The sequence below is a fragment of the Elgaria multicarinata genome, chromosome 7 (genome assembly GCF_023053635.1).
Source record: "Elgaria multicarinata webbii isolate HBS135686 ecotype San Diego chromosome 7, rElgMul1.1.pri, whole genome shotgun sequence".
Classification (NCBI taxonomy): domain Eukaryota; kingdom Metazoa; phylum Chordata; class Lepidosauria; order Squamata; family Anguidae; genus Elgaria; species Elgaria multicarinata.
Window position 1 is genome coordinate 38,599 of NC_086177.1, and position 22,190 is coordinate 60,788.

The 22,190-nt window shown below is 42.9% G+C and overlaps 1 protein-coding gene across 1 annotated transcript in view; it reads right to left on the reverse strand.

Moving 5' to 3' along the window:
* The window catches only part of ALOX5 (arachidonate 5-lipoxygenase), a 148,797-nt gene that overhangs the window by 16,821 nt on the left and 109,786 nt on the right, over positions 1–22,190 (reverse strand). The window contains exons 8-11 of the mRNA XM_063130025.1: positions 18,092–18,295; positions 7,850–7,936; positions 6,029–6,207; positions 1,644–1,765 (exon numbers count right to left, since the gene is read on the reverse strand). Coding sequence (XP_062986095.1) covers positions 1,644–1,765; positions 6,029–6,207; positions 7,850–7,936; positions 18,092–18,295 — 592 coding nt within the window. The remainder of the gene's footprint in view (positions 1–1,643; positions 1,766–6,028; positions 6,208–7,849; positions 7,937–18,091; positions 18,296–22,190) is intronic.

A 22,190-nucleotide genomic window follows, 5' to 3' on the forward strand; every position in this document is an offset into this window, starting at 1 on the left:
ACCACCAACCCACAAGGCCTCAGGATTCAGCTTCAGTTTGTTGGCCCTGATCCAAACCATAACTGTATCCAAGCACTGGTTCAGAATGTGCACTGCTTCTCCCGATTCAGATGTTACAGAGAAATAGAATTGGGTGTCATTAACATACTGGCGACACCTTGCCCCAAATCTCCTGATGACTGCTCCCAATAGCTTCATATAAGAAGAGCCATGCTGGATCAGACCAAGGATCAGAGTGTCCAGCACTCTGTTCACACAGTGGCCAACCAGCTGTCGACCATGGACCTACAAGCAGGACACAGTGCAATAGCACCCTCCCATCCATGTTCCTCAGTAACTATAGGTTACAGCCTCTGATACTAGTGGTTGCATTTCTCCTCCAGGAATTTATCCAACCCCCTTTTAAAGCCATCCAAATTGGTGGCCATCACCACATCATGTGGCAGTAAATTCCATAGCTTAACTGTGTGCCATGTGAAGAAGTACTTCCTTTTATCTATCCTGAATCTCCCATCAATTAGCTTTATGGGATGACTGTGGGTTCTAGTATTATGGGAGAGGGAGAAAAATGTTTCCCTATCCACATTCTCCACACCTCTATCATGTCTCCCCTTAGATGTCCAGTTTTGCAGTTTAAATTCACTTAAACCATAGTATAATAATTATATGATGAATAAAACACAATTCACTTGTCTGTCCTGCTATTGTAAACACATTTACTTGGAAATGAGCACCATTTTGATGTAGAAAAGGAGAATATATTTTAAAAGTAAAAATAATAAATGAATATTTGTAACATGCACATGCCCGTCTGTTGACCTGACTATAAAATGTGTTTTCTTTAAATAATAAGAACTACCAAGGATACCGAAGCCAGGCCTGTTGGCTTCTGCCCCCATCACCTGCCACTCTTTGGGGGATCATGGGGGGAGGACTCAGCTGTGCTGCACCACAGAGGAATTTCTAAAGTAAGCGAAAATGCAAATACAGTGTTGACACTTTTAATTACATTTTACTTTTTATTACATGGTGAACCAGTTTTAGCTACATAACAATTCTGGGTTGAGAATAGGAATGCCATGTGGCAAATCATGCACGATCAAATTCATATCTTTATCTTTTTTTTAAAAAAACCCACCCCAAATAATTTACATTAAATTTCATTATACATGGATTATTTTTGTTACATACTGGATGACTAAATATGTCCCCACTGTAAGTGAATGGGGGAACAGAATTAATGAATTTGTTCTGTTATGCCAGTTAATTCACTACATTGGGACTTGAGAAGAAAACGGAGTATAATACTTTTTTCAAGAGATTGACAGATGTTTAATAATTATTGGAAAACTCATACTTCTTTTAATACAGATATTTAGAACACACAGATGATTATACTATGAAATGTTTTTGCTAACAGTAATTTTGAAGTATGTCATTCCTATTCTTTTCTTATCAATGTTTTAGTCTCAATAAATTTTAAAAAGATTTGATAAGTATTGCACACATTTTAGGTTTTTCCCAAAAAAATCATTTTTTTCCAGAAAAAGAAGTTTTATTTGCTGAAAATCTTATATCTCTAACCCAAATATATGCATTTTTGTGGTAGAGTATCTTGCTCTACTAGGGCCCAAAAGTCTCACCTGAAGCCTTGTTGCTTCTCATCCCATAGACATAGATGTCTTTCACAAAGGCCTGGAGTTCCAAGTCTTCACACACCTTTTCTTCACTATCATAATAAATGTCAACCACATCCGTCACAAAGCTGCAGAAAACAGCAAAGAAAGATACTAAAAATGTGTACAGTCTGCTCTAGAGAATATGCATGCTCTCTCTCTCTCTCTCTCTCTCTCTCTCTCACACACACACACACACACACACACACACACACACATTTTTGTAAAAATGTTTCTAAGACAGGTGTTCCCGAACTACCACAGTTTCATGGATGAGAAGAGCTGTTAGACATCTTGTGACTATTTCCTCTTCTAATTTCTCTCCCATCCAGAAGAACTGTGGCAGCCTTACTAGTTCATTCTCTGATTTATTGGTGCTGTTATTAGATGTCGGGTCAGTTAATAACGTATTTCATATCTATGATTTAATTATGGCTGAGAAGCCAAACTAGAGGCTAACCAAGAGCTGTGCTGGGTCTTGGTGTAGTTAGTGTCTCCTACGTATGCCCGCCTGAGTATTCAGTTCAGTAACAGAGTAGAGAGTCAGGAAGAGGGAGTTACCATGGTCTCTAGGAGTTCTCTCTCTTTTTCCAGCCATTTTAATTGTTTGAGTACCAGTTTGGAGTGTTCGCATGTTGTGCTGGGCTCTTGGGACAGATAACAATTTCTGCTGGTATGCTGCCCAAACAGCTACCCATTAGTCTCCATTCCTGAGCTCACATTTGGTCACCAAGGATGGTGGTTCTGGAGGACCCCAAAAAATATGCCTGGGCCCACATCTGGAGGAGCTCAGGACTTCGGGGCTGCCACAACAACTATGTCATTAATCTGACACATGTGGTACCACTTTACATTTGGTTTTCTCTACTGGACAGGAAGATGGTGGCATGAAAGTGAGGCATTTAACATCTATTCTCTTGTCATGATCAGATTGTCTATTACTGAGATTTAGGCTTGTAGTAGGCTACAGAGAAAAGAGAGATCCTCTTCTGAATTTATTACATGGGAAGATCTGGATAAAGAGCAATGCTAAATTGGAGACCAGATTCCTCTCCTCAGCCAAGTACACAGACAGAGACATGGTAGAGAAATTCAGGTGGGGGAATGGGTGTCCTTGTGTAGAGGGGCAAGTCATACCTCCCCCTGCCCATTGGGAGCCTTCTAAAACAGTAGCTAAGGGGACCATCACAAAAGGTACCCCCCTGGTAATTCAAATACTCTGTAAATCTGCATAAATGTTGCATGTAATAAGCCAAGAACAAATTAGGGGATCACCCCATTCAATTTTCCAATTCCTAGCTAGATTCTGTTCCAAGATTCCCATGAATTAATTAGCCCATTAACCAATAATTATTACTTCCATAAATTAAATTCAAAATAAAATAAAATGGTGCACAATTCCATTGGGGAAGGCAGTCAAAATGCTAGGTGGGAGGGCTAGAGCAGGGGTGGGAAACTTGTGAGCAACGAAATGATTTTGCCTACAACTCCCAACAGCACTAGCCAGCATAGCCAATGGTGAAGATGATGGGAATTGTATTGTTTTAATATGTATTTATTATTTATTTATTATTATTTATTTATTACACTTATATACCGCTCCCATAGCCAGGGGTCTCTGGGCTATATATTATATATATTATATATTATATACTTATATTTTTATTCTGCCCAATAGTCAAAGTTCCCTGCACAGCTCACAGAGCAAAACTTAAAATCATAAAATACAGTAACATGGTAAAATATTATATAAAATCTTAAGTTTAAAGTAGAATAAAATGTAGGCTAAAACATCTGGAAGGCCACAAGTTGCCCACCCAGGGGTAGAGAGTGAGGCAGGGAAGGTAGAGGAAAGGAGGAAAGGAAGAAGATTAGGAAGGGTAGGTGGAGGCTGGAAGAGGCAGGTTTTGGAGTGGGGAACAGAGGGAAGGAGAAGTGGAACAAGAAATGGGCAGCCTGGCAAGAGAAAGGCAGATGAGGTGTCAGAGGTGGGGTGGTGGAAGGATGGCTCTCTCCCTTTGTCTGCTCTGCAGTTTCTAGGGTTCTCTCTCCATGTGGTGGGTTTTTATTTATTTATTTATTTACTTATTTACAATACTTTTTAACCCACCTTTTAGGACATACTGCCCTCACAATGCAACTTAGAATATTATAGAAACAAAAACATAAAATTAAAATTTAATAGAGGCAGACTGCAGCAGCTAATGATTTTCAATCACCCAAAGCAGACTGGAAGAAATATGTTTTCATTCAGGTAAAAAGTAAAACAAAATAAAAGCCAGCAGTGATGAAGGCATGTGTATTTCCCTGGTGAGGGAGTTCTAATGGTATGGGGCTACCACTGAGAAAGCCCAAAGGGTCCTGTGACTTTCCCCCCAAATTCCAACACGTTCACACAGACATACGGTGGCCGCGTTCGGACGTCACGATAGCCCATGATCAGTTTATAAGCTACTTAAGAGAAGTTTATTTTTTAAGGAGCCCACTATCTCTTGCTACACGAGTGGACTAATAAGCTATTGTGAGTAGCTTATAAAGCTATTGTGTGTAATTTGACTCAACCCCACATCCCCTGTCCTGCTGCAGTACTCCTGCCCAAGCATTGGCACTGTTTTATCTTGCTGGATTGTGACAAAACTTCATACACAGCCTCCTCTACTCAGAAGGCTCCTGATGCATCATCAAAACCCTGTGCCCTGATGCTGACAGCTGGCAAGGAGCAGAGCAGCAGTGGTTTTGACTGCTCTTGCTGCGTAGCTCTCTAGCCAGCCAAAATAAGCCACAGTGACTGCCAGATACACACAATAACCCACAATGACCCACTCTGCAGACCATGGGCATGTCTACACCTTAAGGGTGTAGAGGGAAGGAGGGGGGAGGATCACAGACTTACCTGCTTCCACAATCATGGCCGCCAATATATTTTTTTAAAGAGGAGTCGCACGTGCACTTGCGGGACAAAATACAAGATAAAAAACCACCTTGTGCCCAATCCCACCACTATCCCTGGGATGGCAAAATTACTGCCCCCCAACCCCATAAAGATGGAGCCACCCAGCATGGCTCTGTGCCCATTTCAGGCCCCAGGAGCGCGCAGCACACCAGCTGTGGTCTGAAGGATGGTCCTGGGATCTCAGCAAAAATCGGGGAGATGATAGAAGAAGAAGAGATAAAAGAAGCCATAAAGGTGTTAAAAAACAATAAATCACCAGGTCAGGATAGATTTACACTGACACTGATTTGGGCACACCCAGACTTTGATATCAAAAGGAAAGCAGTAGGCAAAAACAATTTGAAAAAAATAGGATTGAGACAAATGAGAAATTGTATCACCCAGTAATGTAAGAAATATGGAATAATCATACACAAAATATGGGAATGTCATGGCTAGCATGGATGCAAATCAGTAAATTTATAAGGACTAGAAAGGGAAAAAAAGCCATCATGGTTTAATCAACTGATCGTGGGTTCATGACATCTGATCCCAGTCAAAGAGAAAGAATAGGAAACCTTGTAAAGAGTACCACACAATACATGACAGTGAGACACAGAAAGATCAAGAGGAACCGTACCATACAATCAAAATCTATCTGGAGAAGAACTCACCTTTCAGGAAGGCAATAAACATTTTTTTCTTCCCTTCCTTCCATATTCTTCTCTCTTTGTCCCTTCCCCCACTTCTCTTCCCCAGTAATCTCTCCCTCTCTTTCTCTCCCAGGAAAATTTTCCTCACACCTTACAATGAAATTTAGAAAACAAGCTTCCATTGGCATGGATTCCCCCCCCCCTCTCCACAAAGCTTAGTTGCCATTCAGAAAGGAGGGGGGGAACAGCACACAAGGTTAACCCTTCCCTCCCCAACTGTGATTCCCCTGAACACCCCCTCCACATGGCAATTGATCTAAAGGGGGGGGGGACCCTTTATTGGCACAAAAGGAAGGTTTTTAAAAACCTTAATTGGCATGTAGGAGGGATTTGTGGATTATGACAACATGTGGGTTACTTCTCTCCTCAGCTGCAATCTCCCTTGAAAATCGTCCCCTGCATGACAATTAAGTTGAGGGGGAAAAACCTTCCATTGGCAAGGTTCCATTGGCAAGATACTCAGGGCTCTGGAGTGTTTCCCAGATCTGGGTCCTGGGGAAAGAGATTTGGGCCCAGAGGCCTATGGGCCCAGGATTAATAATGCCCCTGTTGTCAGAGAGCAATATAATTCAAAAGGGGTTGGCTATGTGAAAGAACTCACATGAAATGCCACAGATAAAACCAAACTTGAAGAGCTCAGTCAGTTGGTTCTTAATTTCCACAGTCTCAGTATAACATAATAGAATTTAGTTTGGACAGCCTTGTACCTCCTTATTGTCTCCCATACTTTGACACCATCATCCCGATAGTAGTAGTATGGAATATCCTCACTGCTTTCCATGCGTCTTGCCTTGATTTCTTCAGGGAAGCAGAGGGAACTGTAGGTGAAGTGATTCATTGCTTGCTGAACCATTTGCACATGTCCACCTCCTCCAGTGGCATTTGCCTTTGGCACCCAAAAAAAGTGATACAGGATATTAAACAAAGGCAGTTCCATGGCCATGCAGAGGAATGTTTTAAGCAGTGGGGAGGATCTGAAATCCCCAACATGAGTAGCCTTCACTGGGGGATGTAGAGATGGGAACATGGGCCACTGGATGCCTGAGTAGCCAAGCTTTAAAGACTGGAGCATTGATATCGGCCTCACACATTCTATGGCGCAGCATGGGGCCTCTGTGTGCGAGCTCTATTCACTGGACTAGGATTGGTAATATTGAAAGCCTCCAATGGCTGCCCTTCATGTGCCTCTGACAGGGGTAAGATTGTCCCCAGTGTTCAATGCCCAGCCATCTCCAAGCCTTCCAAAGAAGGCACACAACCTTGTTGTACTAAGCAAAAATAAAGATCTGAACTTGCCTTTACAAAGTCATTGAACATGGTGTGTGTGTGTGTGGGTCCCCTGTACAGAGTAAGAAACATGGAGGCTAAGTATTAAGTGACCACAATATGAGAGATTGTAGTATATGTTAACTACTTACAGGGCATAGCAGATAAGGCAGGTATCCTTAGTTGTATTGATGTTTCATAGAAAATAAATGTTTTAATGCTGGAGACTGGAGACTGGATATTGTGCGCATTTGTCTTAAATCTAAAAATCTGATAGTTCAGATTTTCAGCTAGTATAGAATATGGAAGCCTGCCTATTAATGTGTTGACTGATATTCTCATATACTACCTGTTTTGAAGCATCTGCATTGGCTGATACTTTGTTTCTAGACTCTATTTAAAATGCTGGTTCTTACTCTTAAAGCCCTAAATAGTTGGTGTCTTGATTATCTCACTTTTATTTCTATACAAACTCTCCAGCCACATCCCAAAAGCACTCAAGAACTTCAATCTCATGGACAGGTTAGGGCTGGCCTAATCTACATGTGCCAGATCATTACAAATGTGGTATAAAAAGCAGGATATAACACTATGAAAGCAGTATATGGAATGTGGACTGTGCCCCAACAATTGTCAATGCAGTTCAATACTACTCTAAAGCAACAGTGTAGATCTAACCTTGATTACCCTCCAACAGAAGCAGGGTGGGTTTTTTTGGTAGCAGCCCTATGTTATAGAACTCCCTTCTGAGGAAAGTTCAAAGGCCTTATTCTGCTAGTTGACAAATGAAAAAAAAAATCCTTTCCATTTCAGTTTATCTTGGGAATTGTTTTGCCCCTGCTCTGTTTTGTTAACTAGCTGTGGTCTTTTATTTTTGTTTTTGTTGAGTTATTTTTAGTTTGCATTGTACTATTTTTAATGTTTAACTCACTACAAAATGTAGAAATAATGCTCTAGTCATCATTTTAATAAATACAAAATTTAAACCTTATTTGGGAGAAGGCAATGGGTGTTACCATGCAGGGTGGATTAGGGCTGGAGGAGCTATGCAAAAGACACATCCTTGTAGCCAGGTCTTGTTGTTATGACTGGAACAGTTCCAGGTAATTGACCTCCTCCAAGAGTGCCTGGGTGTAAATAGCCACCACCCAAAAAGGGCAGATTACAAACTGGTCTCCATGTTTTCTGAGGAGCGTTGTAAAAACTGCTCTTTTAGAGCATCTGGAAATTGCTCCAGAACTATGAAAGCAAAACTATCTCACCTTGTCAAAAAGGCCATATTCACAGATAAGCTGCTCTCGGGCTTTGGTGTTGATAGCTATTGTAAACCGTACATGAGGTATCAGGAGCTGTAAATCAGAAGAGAAAGCAATTTAGAATGAAATATTCTTTATATGGTTTCCCAAATCAAACAATGAACTACAGAATCTCAGTTGAGTCCATGCTTTTAAATAAACTACTTGAATGGACAATGAAGACCACTTCAAAACATATGTAAAGTTGACCTACATTGTCAGATAACAAAACTGCATCATGAGAAACACATTCTTTATACTGTCAAAAGATTTCAGCAACCTGTTGGATCCAACTGGAACTGCAGTTTAAATATGGCTCTGTTTTGCCTACTTGGGTAGTTCAGTTCTTAGGGATGCAAATGTTTGTTTATTTATTTATTTATTTATTTATTACATTTTTATACCGCCCAATAGCCGAAGTTCTCTGGGCGGTTCACAAAAATTAAAGCCATAATAAAACAACCAACATGTTAAAAGCACAATTACAAAATACAGTATAAAAAGCACAACCAGGATAAAACCACGCAACAAAATTGATATAAGATTAAAATACAGAGTTGGAACAGTAAAAATTAAATTTATGTTAAAATTAAGTGTTAAAATACTGAGAGAATAAAAAGGTCTTCAGCTGGCGACGAAAGCAGTACAGTGTAGGCGCCAGGCGGACCTCTCTGGGGAGCTCATTCCACAACCGGGGTGCCACAGCGGAGATATTTAGGCCAAGCATACATGATGTTGTTGTCCAAGGACATCTCATAGCCTGTTTATAATAGAGTTCTAAGGAAGCTGATGTCATATATCCCTCTCTTCATTAATCCAGCTTCATTCTTCCAACTTCTGACCAAGGATGGCCATAACCCATTTGCCAATTGAAACTAAAAACTGTATTTGTTTATTTCTTAATCGAATGCTTTTCCAATTAAAATTATTCAAAACAAATTAAAATTTGCCATTATAGTAGTATAACCATTACTGTGCTATCTCTACAGGTTTTCTCTTCTTTCCTTCTGGGCCTTGCTAGACGATGCCGGATAAGCTGGCAGGGAGGCGGGGCGACGGCGCGCTAACTTTAGCGCGCGCCGCCCCGCCTCCTACACGCACGATGCGCAGGGATTCTGGAAGCCCTGCAGCGTCGGCCATTTTTTTTGTTGTTGTTAAAGGGACCACGTGCGCCCCGAAGACTCCGGAGAAGGTAAGTAGGTTTTTTAAAAAATTAAGCCCCCCACCCTCCCCATGGCCCCCTGCCTGCTCGCTTGTCCTCCTCCCATCCACCATCCCCGATCCCGTCCCCGATCTTCTCTCCCCCTCCCTTGGCAGCCCCGTCCCCATCTTTGCCCCCTCCCTTGCCATCGCCGATGTCTGGCTTCCCCCCTCTCTCCTGGCGGGTCCGGCCTTCCCCCTGCCCCTCTCTCCCCCCCCGGATCCCCCCTGGGCCGATGGGCACAGCGCTTGTATGAGCGCCGTGCCCAGTCCGTGGCTTTTCCCAGCTACTCGTGAGTAAGCGAGTAGCCGCAAAAAGCCACGGACCCTGCTAGACATTCCGCAGCCCCGGCCTGAGGCCGGGGCTGTGGAAAAGGTGTGCCATAAACGAATTCGCTTATGGCACGTTAGGGGAGGCTTCAGTGCGGCCTGGGCCCGGATTCCCCTGTGCGTCATCTGGACGCACAGCAGGGAAACCGGGCCTCACAGCGCACTAAGGCCTCGTCTAGCAAGGCCCTCTGTCTCTGCTCTCAAAAGAGCCTTCTATTCCATACAGCTCCAACTTCCTTCTTGTGATGATGCCAGGTATGAATGCAGGATGGCCTTTGAACAGTGAATTTTAGGGCCAATCAAGCTATGTGATGTAACTGCATTTTGTTTTGATTGTTCTGATTGTTTTGTCCTCTCCACCACCTGCTGCTAGCTATTTTGATAAAATGTAATCACGATCATCATGCTAGGCCCTTAGTCCCTAGCTTGGAAAATGTTTGGTCCCAATACAATGGGAATATTGAAGGTGTAAAGTATATTCAGCAGACTTTATCCATGTATGGTGGGGTTATTATGGAAAAATACAACTTTGGGAACTAGATTTACTTTTTCTGTTACAGGGGATGTTAATAGATTGGCATTCAATGGAAAATATGTTAATGGCCAAGCAATCTCATTCTCCTGGTTAGGCAGGTAGGTCACTTAAGTTGCTGTAACAGAGACTGGAACGTGTTCAGAGGAGGGCAACCAGGATGATCAGGGGTCTGGAAACAAAGCCCTATGAGGAGAGACTGAAAGAACTGGGCTTGTTTAGCCTGGAGAAGAGGAGATTGAGGAGAGACATGATAGCACTCTTCAAATACTTGAAAGGTTGTCACACAGGGGATCTCTTCTCGATCATCCCAGAGTGCAGGACACGGAATAATGGCTCAAGTTACAGGAAGCCAGATTCCGGCTGGACATCAGGAAAGAGCAGTACGACAATGGAATCAGTTACCTAGGGAGGTCGTTGGTCTCTCCCACACTAGAGGCCTTCAAGAGGCAGCTGGACAACCATCTGTCAGGTATGCTTTAGGGTGGATTCCTGCATTGAGCAGGGGGTTGGACTGGATGGCCTTATAGGACCCTTGCAACTCTACTATTCTATGATTCTATGACTGAAGAGAGAGAATAATGCCATAACAAAAAAGCACATAATGGAACAATGACAGCAACATCCCCAATCATCTATGGCAGGATTGCCAACTTCCATCTATCATAAGCTGGCATGGAAATTTGTTTCTGAAATGCATGGGCCTGAATAAATTTTGGCACTTCTGAGAACTGTTTCTCTCTTACTTATTTGTCAAATCATTTTTAGCCATCAAGGTTTTAGCCATCAATGTCCATGGACTCTAAGCCTAACCTCATATAGGTCATTCACACACGTGTGTGTGTGTATGCTAGGGTGACCAGATGGTCCGGGAAACCCCAGAGACCTCTGAAGAAATGGCGATCACTGGGGCAACCAGTACTGGCCCCCAATTCACTGGGGAAAATGGCTGTGAGACACCATCCTGGAAGTCCAGGAACGTGTCTTCCAGTCCTTGCCCCCAGTGCCGATCTAGTGCAGCAGAAGGCTGCAATCGGCCCTGGGGGGAGGAGTTGGAGGACGCTGTCTCCCAGGCCCCGCCTCCCCCCAGGGCTGCTCTACCCCTTCTGCTGCACTGGCAAGATGGCGGCAGCGCAGCAGAAGGCTGCAATCAGCCCTGGGGGGGAGGAGATGGGGGACACCATTCTGGGACTTCCAGGGCACTGTCTCCCAGCTCCCGCATCCCCCCAGGGTCGCTCTACCCCTTCTGCTGCGCTGGCGTGATGGCAGCAGCTAGTGTTAGGTGGTGGCGGACTAAGGCGTCGAAGGAGGACACCAGAAGCAACGGACTAAACAAGGTGGCGACAAGGACAGCAGTGGCAACGAGGACGGCGGAGGGACTGCTTCCGGGAATGCGTCCCTCACCCCCTCCACAGCGCAGCCTGGGTCTGGATGCAAACAGACCAGGAGGAAGACTTGGGCAGCGGCAGCTGAACCCTCTCTCAAGAGCTCCTCAATTCCTGGAGCCAGCTCAGAAATGCAGCAATAGTACATTGTACATTGATGGTGCTATACAAATAAATAAATAAATAAATAATAATAATAATAATAATAATAATAATAATAATAATAATAATAATAGCTCTGGCCAGGCAGCTGGGAGAGCAAGAGCAGCCCTTTCCTGCTCCAGCTGCTCTGGTGGCTACAGACATGGAGCCTGGCGGAGGTAAGTGAGGCCCCGCGTCCGTCTGCTGGACGTCTGTGGCGGATGATGCTCTCCCTCTCTCTTTATTTCTCCCCCATCCCCTTTTCCTCCGAGTCTTTTGCCTTGGTGGAGTCAGCAGCGCTGCAAAAGTCAGTTGGGGCTGCCGCCGCCGCCACCGCCGCCTTGCTCTCTCTCCCCCCTTCCTTCCTTTTCCCTCCAAGGCAGGAACAGATCTCTCTTTCTGACACCCCATTTCCTCCCTTCTCTCTTTCTCCTTCTCTCTTTCCATCAAGCCCCCACCCAACCTGAGGCTGCCCAGATGAGTTGGATTACAACTTCCATCAGTCTGAGCAAGCAGGGATGATGAGAGTTGTAATCCAAAACATCTGGAGGGTCCCAGGTTGGGGAATGCTTCTTTAAATCAACTGGTGGGCTCAGTGGCAACTTTTTTTTTTTTTTTTTTAAGCTATTTTCTGATTTTATAATAGGTATAATTTAGGGGACATACAGATACAGAATTTAGGAGGGGGAGACAAAATTAGGGGAACAGACAGAGAGAGATGAAGGGGGGAGAATAATGTGTTTACTGCCTTCCTAAAAGGTTAAATAATCTGGGCAGGGGGTCCAGTTACCCCAACTGTGTATTTTGTATTCCCAAACCCAGTGCCTTCAAGATGTGTTGGACTACAACTCCCATCATTGCCAGCCAAGATGGGCTGGGGAAGGCTGGTGCATTAAGTTAGGGTGACCATATGAAAAGGAGGACAGGGCTCCTGTATCTTTAACAGTTGCATAGAATCATAGAATCATAGAATAGCAGAGTTGGAAGGGGCCTACAAGGCCATCGAGTCCAACCCCCTGCTCAATGCAGGAATCCACCCTAAAGCATCCCTGACAGATGGTTGTCCAGCTGCCTCTTGAAGGCCTCTAGTGTGGGAGAGCCCACAACCTCCCTAGGTAGCTGATTCCATTGTCGCACTGCTCTAACAGTCAGGAAGTTTTTCCTGATGTCCAGCCGGAATCTGGCTTCCTTTAACTTGAGCCCGTTATTCCGTGTCCTGCACTCTGGGAGGATCGAGAAGAGATCCTGGCCCTCCTCTGTGTGACAACCTTTTAAGTATTTGAAGAGTGCTATCATGTCTCCCCTCAATCTTCTCTTCTCCAGGCTAAACATGCCCAGTTCTTTCAGTCTCTCTTCATAGGGCTTTGTTTCTAGACCTCTGATCATCCTGGCTGCCCTCTTCTGAACATGCTCCAGCTTGTCTGCGTCCTTGTTGAATTGTAGAGCCCAGAACTGGACGCAATACTCTAGATGAGGCCTAACCAGGGCCGAATAGAGAGGAACCAGTACCTCACGTGATTTGGAAGCTATACTTCTATTAATGCAGCCCAAAATAGCATTTGCCTTTCTTGCAGCCATATCGCACTGTTGGCTCATATTCAGCTTGTGATCTACAACAATTCCAAGATCTTTCTCGTTTGTAGTATTGCTGAGCCAAGTGTCCCCCATCTTGTAACTGTGCATTTGGTTTCTATTCCCTAAATGTAGAACTTGGCATTTATCCCTATTAAATTTCATTCTGTTGTTTTCAGCCCAGCACTCCAGCCTATCAAGATCACTTTGAAGTTTGTTTCTGTCTTCCAGGGTATTAGCTATCCCACCCAATTTTGTGTCATCTGCAAATTTGATCAGCGTTCCCTGCACCTCCTTGTCCAAATCATTAATAAAAATGTTGAAGAGCACTGGGCCCAGGACTGAGCCCTGCGGCACCCCACTCGTTGCCTCTCCCCAGTTTGAGAAGGTTCCATTGATAAGTACTCTTTGAGTCCGATTCTGTAGCCAACTGTGGATCCACCTAATAGTTGTTCCATCTAGCCCACTTTTAGCTAGTTTGTTAATCAGAATGTCATGTGGTACTTTGTCAAAAGCTTTGCTGAAGTCAAGATATATGACGTCCACAGCATTCCCACAGTCCACAAGGGAGGTTATCCTATCAAAAAATGAGATCAAATTAGTCTGACAGGATTTGTTCCTGACAAATCCATGTTGGCTTCTAGTAATCACTGCATTGATTTCAAGGTGTTTACAGATTGACTTCTTTATAATCTGCTCCAGAATTTTCCCAGGGATGGATGTCAGACTGACTGGTCTGTAGTTCCCAGGTTCCTCCTTTTTGCCCTTTTTGAAGATAGGGACAACGTTAGCCCTCCTCCAGTCATCCGGCACCTCACCCGTCTTCCATGATTTTGCAAAGATAATAGACAAAGGTTCTGAGAGTTCTTCCGCTAGCTCCTTCATTACTCTTGGATGCAGTTCATCGGGCCCTGGAGATTTGAACTCATTCAAGGAAATTAGGTGTTCTTTGACCATTTGTTTATCAATCTCAAACTGCAATCCTGCCCCCTCAACTTCTGCTTCACTTTTTCCAGGGGGGTCATAGACCCGCTTTTGGGAGAAGACCGAGGCAAAGTAGGAATTGAGCACTTCAGTCTTTTCTTTGTCATCTGTTATCAATTTGCCATCCTCATTAAGCAGTTGAACCACCATTTCTTTCCTCTGTCTTTTACTACTCACGTATCTGAAGAAAGCCTTTTTATTGCTTTTAGCATCCCTCGCTAATCTCAGCTCATTCACAGCTTTAGCCTTCCTGACGCCATTTCGGCAATTCTGCGCCACTTGTCTGTACTCTTCTTTTGTAGCCTGGCCTTCCTTCCACTTCCTATATGTATCCCTTTTTGTTTTCAGGTCATCAATAAGCTTTTTGTGGAGCCACATTGGTTTCCTCTGTTGTCTTCTATCTTTTCTCCTTGTTGGAATTGTTTGTAACTGTGCCTTTAAAATTTCATTTTTTAGATACTCCCACCCATCCTGCACTCCTTTTCTCTTTAGGCTCCCTTGCCACGGGACCTTACTTATTATAGTTCTGAGTTTATTAAAATCAGCTTTCCTAAAATCCAGAGTACGTGTATGGCTACGCTCGACTTTTGTCTCCTTCATAATCAAGAATTCAAGTATGACGTGGTCACTTTCCCCCAGAGTTCCCATAACTGCCACTTTATCCACTAAGTCATCCCTATTGGTCAATAACAAGTCAAGGATTGCCGATCCTCTAGTTCCTTCCACCACTTTCTGTAGGAGAAAGTTATCACCCATACATGTCAGGAATTTCTTGGAAGGGCCGCTTTTGGCAGTAATGGTCTCCCAACAGATATCAGGGTAATTGAAGTCCCCCATCACTACTACATCACACTTCCTTGAAACACTGGTAAATTGTTTCTCAAAAGTTTCGTCCTCGTCTTCTCCTTGATTGGGTGGTCGGTAGTAGACTCCGATTATCATATTCTTTTTATTCCTAGCCCCATTTATTTTAATCCAGACGCTCTCGACGGGGCTCCCAATCTCATCCGCCTGTATTTCTGTGCAGGGATAGGTATTTTTAACATATAGTGCAACTCCACCTCCCTTTCTATTTCTTCTGTTCTTTTTGAACAAGTTATATCCTTCAATTGCTATATTCCAGTCATGGGAGTCATCCCACCAAGTTTCAGTTATACCTATCAAGTCGTATTTGCCTTCATGTAATAAGAGTTCAAGTTTGTTTCCCATGCTCTGGGCATTAGTATATAGACATCGAAGACCATGTGTTTTATAGTCTGGCTTTGTTCCTACCTTGTTGCAGACACTATTTTGGGACACTGTTGGAGCTGTTCTCTGTACTGTGGTGCATTGGCCTTCATCCATTGTTGCCTCAAAATTTACGTCTCCCACCCCCGTAAGATTCAGTTTAAAGGGAATTTCAGTTTAAAGGGAATTTCAGCAGGTGTCATTTGTATATATGGAGAACCTGGTGAAATTCCCTCTTCATCACAACAGTTAAAGCTGCAGGTGCTCTGCCCACTTTTAAATCTGGTCACTCTAGTATAGCTCCTGCAGCTTTAACTGTTGTGATGAAGAGGGAATTTCACCAAGTTCTCCATATCTACAAATGACACCTGCTGAAATTCCCCTTTCAATACAACTGTTAAAGATGCAGGTGCCCTGTCCTCCTTTTCATATAGTCACCCTAATTAAGTCATGTGGTTTGTGTGTGACTTGCTCCTCATGTCTCTCTACCTCAGGACACATGGAGACTTAATGTTAAGTGTCCAACTTCCTAGCCTGCTCTGATTGTGTGTTCTTCTCTGTATCTCTGTGTTGGGGTGGGAGCAGTCAGCGGGCAGTTTACCTCTTATCCCCCTTCAAGAAATTCAAGGTCTACCAGAAAGACTCTAAGTGTTTTTGAATGTGTAAGTCGTTAGAATCCACAGGGTTTTATTTTTGTTTTTTTTTGCATAGGGTTTAAAGATTCAAGAAAAACATGGTAGATTTGTTTACAACTAATTTTAAAAGCATTAGAAAAAAGCATTTCTGAAGCCTTAAACTGAATGAAACTAGAAATGGATGCAAGCTTTGAAATTGAAGATTTGTGTTTAAGAGCCTTAAATCTCAATGAATTCTGTGGGACTTAATTCTGAGTAAAAATGTATGGCCTCGGCTTTACAACTACCTTGCCACAGTATCTCACTGGCAAGTCTCCCATTAAGATATTTCCATTGGAGTTCTACTGAGGAAAATTCTGACCAGCAAAATATCACAATCTATGCCAATATGAGCAAGATTTCCTAAAACCTTTGCTGGGTCATCAAACTTGGTATCAGAAATTCTGAGTCATGAAGGAAATTATTTCTCAACAGCAATAGTTTTTAGCCATCCTCCGTGGCATGTGGTTTGGCTCACTTGCTTGTGTTAGTTGTGCCTACTTGCCATGTAGTGCAAAGGAAAAAGTGGGTCTCTAGCTAGTGCTAGAAAATAGTAATTTGTTTTTTTAATAATCTATTTGACCCATAGACCTTCCTTTCCAATTTGTTTGAAATACTTGGCATGATGTAGATTTTGTAACAATTGCTGATAATTGTTCATCCTTCTTAAAAAAAATCTTTTTTAAAATTAACAGGGTTGCCATAATTATTATCTCTCTTTTCTTGCTCATGTTTTTTTTTTCTAGATGAACATGATGAGCTTTGCCAAGTCATGCTGTCTTTTACTGATTCAGAAATTCCCTGACTATTGAACATGTTTTAAGTATGACTGCTATCTGGATGTTGGTGTGGATGTATTTTGGTAGGCCCAGTTTCTGTAGGTTTTCTGTAAGAATTTTTTTAAAAGAAAATTGATGTGACTAACAGAATAATTGTAACTTTTTTTTTTTTGCTGCCACAGTTCTTTAATTTCCATAGCTAGCGGTGTATACCTCTCTCTCTCTCTCTTTTTCTTCTTCTTCCTTTTCTGCAACATTTTTGCCATTAGTTATTGCTATGTCAATGAGGTAGTTGTGTTTTTCTTTTTTATGACTGTTATGTCTGGTAATTTGCAAAGTATTGTCTTGTCCCAGAATTGTTCTGTCCTAGCATAGTGTAGCTTGGCTTGACTTGTTTGAGTGTGCTTGGATCTCCTTGGCTCTGAAACCATCTTTCTTCAGAGCACCTGCTGGATGCATGATCCAGGAGGCCAGGTTCTGTGAGTGCATAGCTGTCCTTGACAGGAGGGGCTTGCACTTGTTAGAGTAAGGTGAACAGATGTGAAGAGGCTGCAATCCTATATTCATTTATCTGGGAGTAAGCATTATTGAAATCAATGGGTTTTCTTTGGGTCCCTCATTGGGATTTCTGTTCTCTGCACATTGAGAGAGTGAAAGTTCAGGAGATATTTGGATAAAGGGAGGGAAAGATCTTTGCCTAGCATTGTGATAACGGGCATCCATTGTGATAAAGGGCACCCAGGGGACCTTTTCTTCTGCTGCCCCCAGTCTGTGGAATAGCCTGCCGGAGGAGATTCATCAGCTTAATACTCTATCTGAGTTTAAGACAGCCATAAAGATTAATATCTTCTGGCAGGCTTATCCAGATGAATTTTAAACCTAAGAGATTTAAGATGTTGTGACTGTTAAATGTTAAGAAAAGTTTGCAGTCAGAAAAGATATTTGAGGGAAGGGGAGACCTTATCACACAGAGTATAGCAAAAGTGTCAAAGTACAGCAAAAGCTTACAAAAGTAGGACTGAGTGAAGTTAATTTCAGATACTTTGAATGTCTCACTTGTTCTTTATTTCAGTGTTTTTAACATTAAGATGTTATGTGGAACAGATTTGTCTTAATTGTGTACTGTAAAATCAGACATGTGACCAAGGCCATGTTTGGGTGGGCACGCCCCTTTGGGGGCTGGACATGTTGGTGGGCATGCCCCCTTGGGGAATGGACACGTTGGTGGGCACACCCCCTCAGGGAGGCCATTTTGTCCTCCTTTTTGGTTTCCAAAATATGGTCACCCTATGTATGCTGTCCACACATGCACAGCCATACACCCACAGAGGAGATGTTCCTTCATCCTCTAATGCTTAAACCATTTTAGCACAAAAATAACCCACCTTAAAGAGAGGATGGACAGCAGGCAGTTGCCGGAACATGGCCACTCCAAACACTTCTGAAATTAAGTGAGTGCGAAGGAGATGTGTAATAGTCTGATGTACGTGGAAATCAGAAGACCGCACCCAGATTTTGGCCAATAACCAATCATACTTAGCATCTGATGGGAGGAAAATAGGATTGCCTGGATCAGGAGCTTGTTTTATCTGAAAAATGTAACAGAAGACTTTATTCTTTCAATAATGACAGAATTATTATGTGATTATGTTAACTACGAAACCTGAAATTTGGTATTTCCTCAAAAACAGTAACATGGTTTTGTGCTAGTTTGATGCCACAAACCCTGGATTTTGTGCTGCCATGCACTAGTATGTATTACAGAGGCTAATATTGGCAAGAAATTGTTATTTCTTCCCCGCTCCTTTTCCTCCTTGTAAAAAATTGTTTTTATTTAATTTTTACAGGTAATCAGGACAAAACAAAGCATAGCAATATAACGTTATGGCATGAATAGGTACAAGCATATATAATGTATCACAGAAATGTAAGAGACGACCAACAACCCCTACAGTGTCTGGATTTGTATACAAATACAACTACAAGAGTTAAGATTAGTACAATGGAGATTGTTGGAAGAAATTTGTAACCAGAAATAAGTGTGTTTCTTAGCTCTTTTGTTCAATTTATATATGTAATAATATTGTTAATCTGTTCAGAATTTTTTTGTCCTGCAATAGGAATGTATTGCAATTATAAAATTGCAATATAGTTTGGTGACTATTTGGACTTGGTTTACATTGCTGGGGTGATTTTAGCTCAAGTTGTTTGCTTTTCACTGACTTTTCCCTTAATAATTATTTATTCTTTACTTTTTACATTTATATACTGCCCCATAGCCAAAGCTCTCTGGACGGTTTACAAAGATTAAAAGCAGTGAACATTAAAAACAAATATACAAAATCTAAAACCATAAAAAGCATAAAAACAGACAGTATTCAATTAAAACAACTATCCTGGGGTCAGTTAAGAAAAAATGCAACATATGTTGTTAAATGCCCGGGAGAAGAGAAAAATCTTGACCTGGTGTTGAAAAGATAACGTTGGTGCCAGGCGAGCCTCATCAGGGAAATCATTCCATAACTGGGGGGCCACCACTGAAAAGGCCCGCTCCCTCATTGCCATCCTCTGAGCTTCCTCAGAGTAGGCACCTGGAGGAGGACCTTAGATGTTGAGTGTAGTGTAGGCCATAGGAGAAGCGCTTCTCTTTTCGCGGAGCGAGCCGCTCGCCATTTTGGATAATTTCGCCCATAGGATTGCATTGCGGAAAAGAATAGGGGATAACTGTGTTGTTTTTAAAGCTATCTTTCTGAAAGTTCGTGTGCTTAGAGAGTCGTGGCTGGGGGTCATTTTGAGCCTACTCTCAGCACTCTGCGTGGTGCGGTTCGCTTGCTATATTTTTTAAAAAATGGGTAAAAAGCGGGAGAGGTACCTTTTTGAAGTGCTGAGAGGCAGATTCATGATCACATGATCCCAAAGTTGGAGGAGGGGATAGGCAAAATGGGATACTAGTAACTTGGGATACTGGGAAACTTCTCTTTCTTAGTCTGAACGGACTTTTCCCAGTGTTTTTTAAAACAGTAGCCCCGCCAAATGCACAAACACAACCTGAAATCATATACTAAGCAAATAAATAACAGATAGGAAACACAGCACTGCTATCCATCCTAACCTTGGTGAACAACTGAATAGATGTGGTGCAAGGGGATGAGGTCCCCTAGGGCATGTGGACGTGCCCAGTGCACACACAGTGTGTCCTGCCCTTGGAGGGTCATCAGAGCCCTCCAAAGAGTAACCAGTGGAGACTAATGCCTATCATGAGTTGAAGTGACAGGTAGCTTCTTAAGACTGGTACTTACTTAGGGCCAGTCAAAAATTGGCATATTCCCCCTCCCCCTGGGCACGTCCACTTTCCTCTTACTGGTAAAAGACGGACATAGGCTTTTTAAAAAAAAACTTCTTGTTGTTTATTCAGCAACACTGCTGCTTTTAATTCCACCCCTCCTTTGTTTATTTATTTATTTATTCCATTTTATATTTACACCCCATAGCCCAAGCTCTCCTGGCTTTTCCTCTTCAGTGAAGTCAGGCAGGCTTTCATTGTGGTTCAACTCCTTGTTGTTGTTGTTGTTGTTGTTGTTATCACTATTAATATTAATTGGTACTGCTATTATTAACGTTACTATTGTTGTTGTTGTTTAATAATGGCTGTGATCACAGTGCAGTCAATCAACTCTGAAGCAAGGATCACAAAGCTTTACTCTTATCCTCCTAGCCTCCTAGTTATGGGATGCAAAAGAAAAGGCATCTCTCTGTGCTGCTCCCGCCTCACAGGGATGGTTTGCATTACTGGCTTTGAAACTATCCTTGGCTCACTTCCTTGTGCCCCCAGAAATGTCTGCTGCCTGCCTGCCTTCCCCCCGGGGTGCTGCTGTGGTGGGGCATCTGCCGGGACTGACTCCCCCATACTAGATCTATGGCATATCTCTGCCTGGCCCTCTGCCCGCCTGTCCTCCTCCTCTGTGATCGCCTCGCAGGGATAGTTTGCAATGCATGACTTATTGCTGGCTTAGAAAGAAACCATCCTTGCCTCATTTCCTTATGCCCCCAGAAATGCCTGCTGCCTGCCTGCCTGCGTGCCTTCCCCCCGGGGTGCTGCTGTGGTGGGGCATCTGCTGGGACTGACTCCCCCATTCTAGATCTATGGCATATCTCTGCCTGGCTCTCTGCCCGCCTGTCCTCCTCCTCTGTGACCGCCTTGCAGGGTTGGTTTGCAATGCGTTACTGCTGGCTTAGAAAGAAACAAGCCATCCTTTGCTCACTCCTTGCACCCACCTCACAGGGTTGGTTTGCAATGCATTACTGCTGGCTTAGAAAGAAACAAGCCATCCTTGCCGCACTTCCTTGTGCCCCCAGAAATGTCTGCTGCCTGCCTGCCTTCCCTCCCTCCTCCCCTACCCGCCTTGCAGGGAAGGTTTGTGTGTGTCTTGCTTTGACTCAGGGGATAAGTCCTTCCTGCGCTCACTTAGACTTTTTGAAGTTCCAAATAAATTTTTCAAGTGTGGAAGAAGATTCATATAGGTTTATCTACTCCCCAATTCATGACATGTTGGGATTTCCTTTGAAGTTAGAAACACTGCTGAGACTGGAGCATGATCCAGTATTGTTATGGATCCTGTTTTGGTTTCATATTTGAAGATAAAATATAATCTATATGTGAGTATGAGCCATGACGCTTTGAGAAGAAGTTATAATCCCTTTCTATTGGCTGTACAGATCTCCAAACATCACAAAGCCCAAATTCACGAATAACACACACTCCATTTCTGATTTGCCATCCTGCTTTTTATACCACCAACTTCTTTTGCATATCAGCATGTGTATATTTTCTTCAATATTGTACTCAGTATTTATCCAATATATCTCTTATCCACGAGTAAAACAAAATCAGATATTTAATTAACATTAGGGAGCCCAGCAGTTGGTGCTTTGTTCTTTTTTTTCTTTGCCTTCTGGGATGTTCTGACCATTCAGTATCGCTGGGTTCCTCTAATTCTCGAGTGTCAGATTCTTGCTTCTCTGATTCTGACAAGCCTTTGATATTCAGCTTGAGCATTTTAAGTAAAGATCTTGCTTCTTTGTGAGTAGAGACTGCATGGGTGTTGCTGTCCTTGTGGATGATTAGTTTCAAAGGATGACCCTGTGAAATGTTGGCTCCGTGAAGTCTTTAAAAGATTTTCTTCTGATAAGAGTCTCAGGACTCAAGTCTTGGAAAAGTTGCACCATGCTGCCCTCTATTAACAGGGGAGGCTTCTTTCTTGCAGCTTTTAAAATGGTGTCCCTTAGTGCTTCATTTGAGTTTGACTATAATGACTCTGGGGGAGGGTACAAGGTAGGGTGACCATATGACCAGATTTGCCTGGATTTGTCTGGATTTTTGATGCCAAATCCGGGAGGGGGAGGGGAAATCCAGATTTTTCCAAAGAGCAGGTCTAATGGAAATTAACAAAAATGCTTATAACGCCATCATTTTTAAAGATAAAG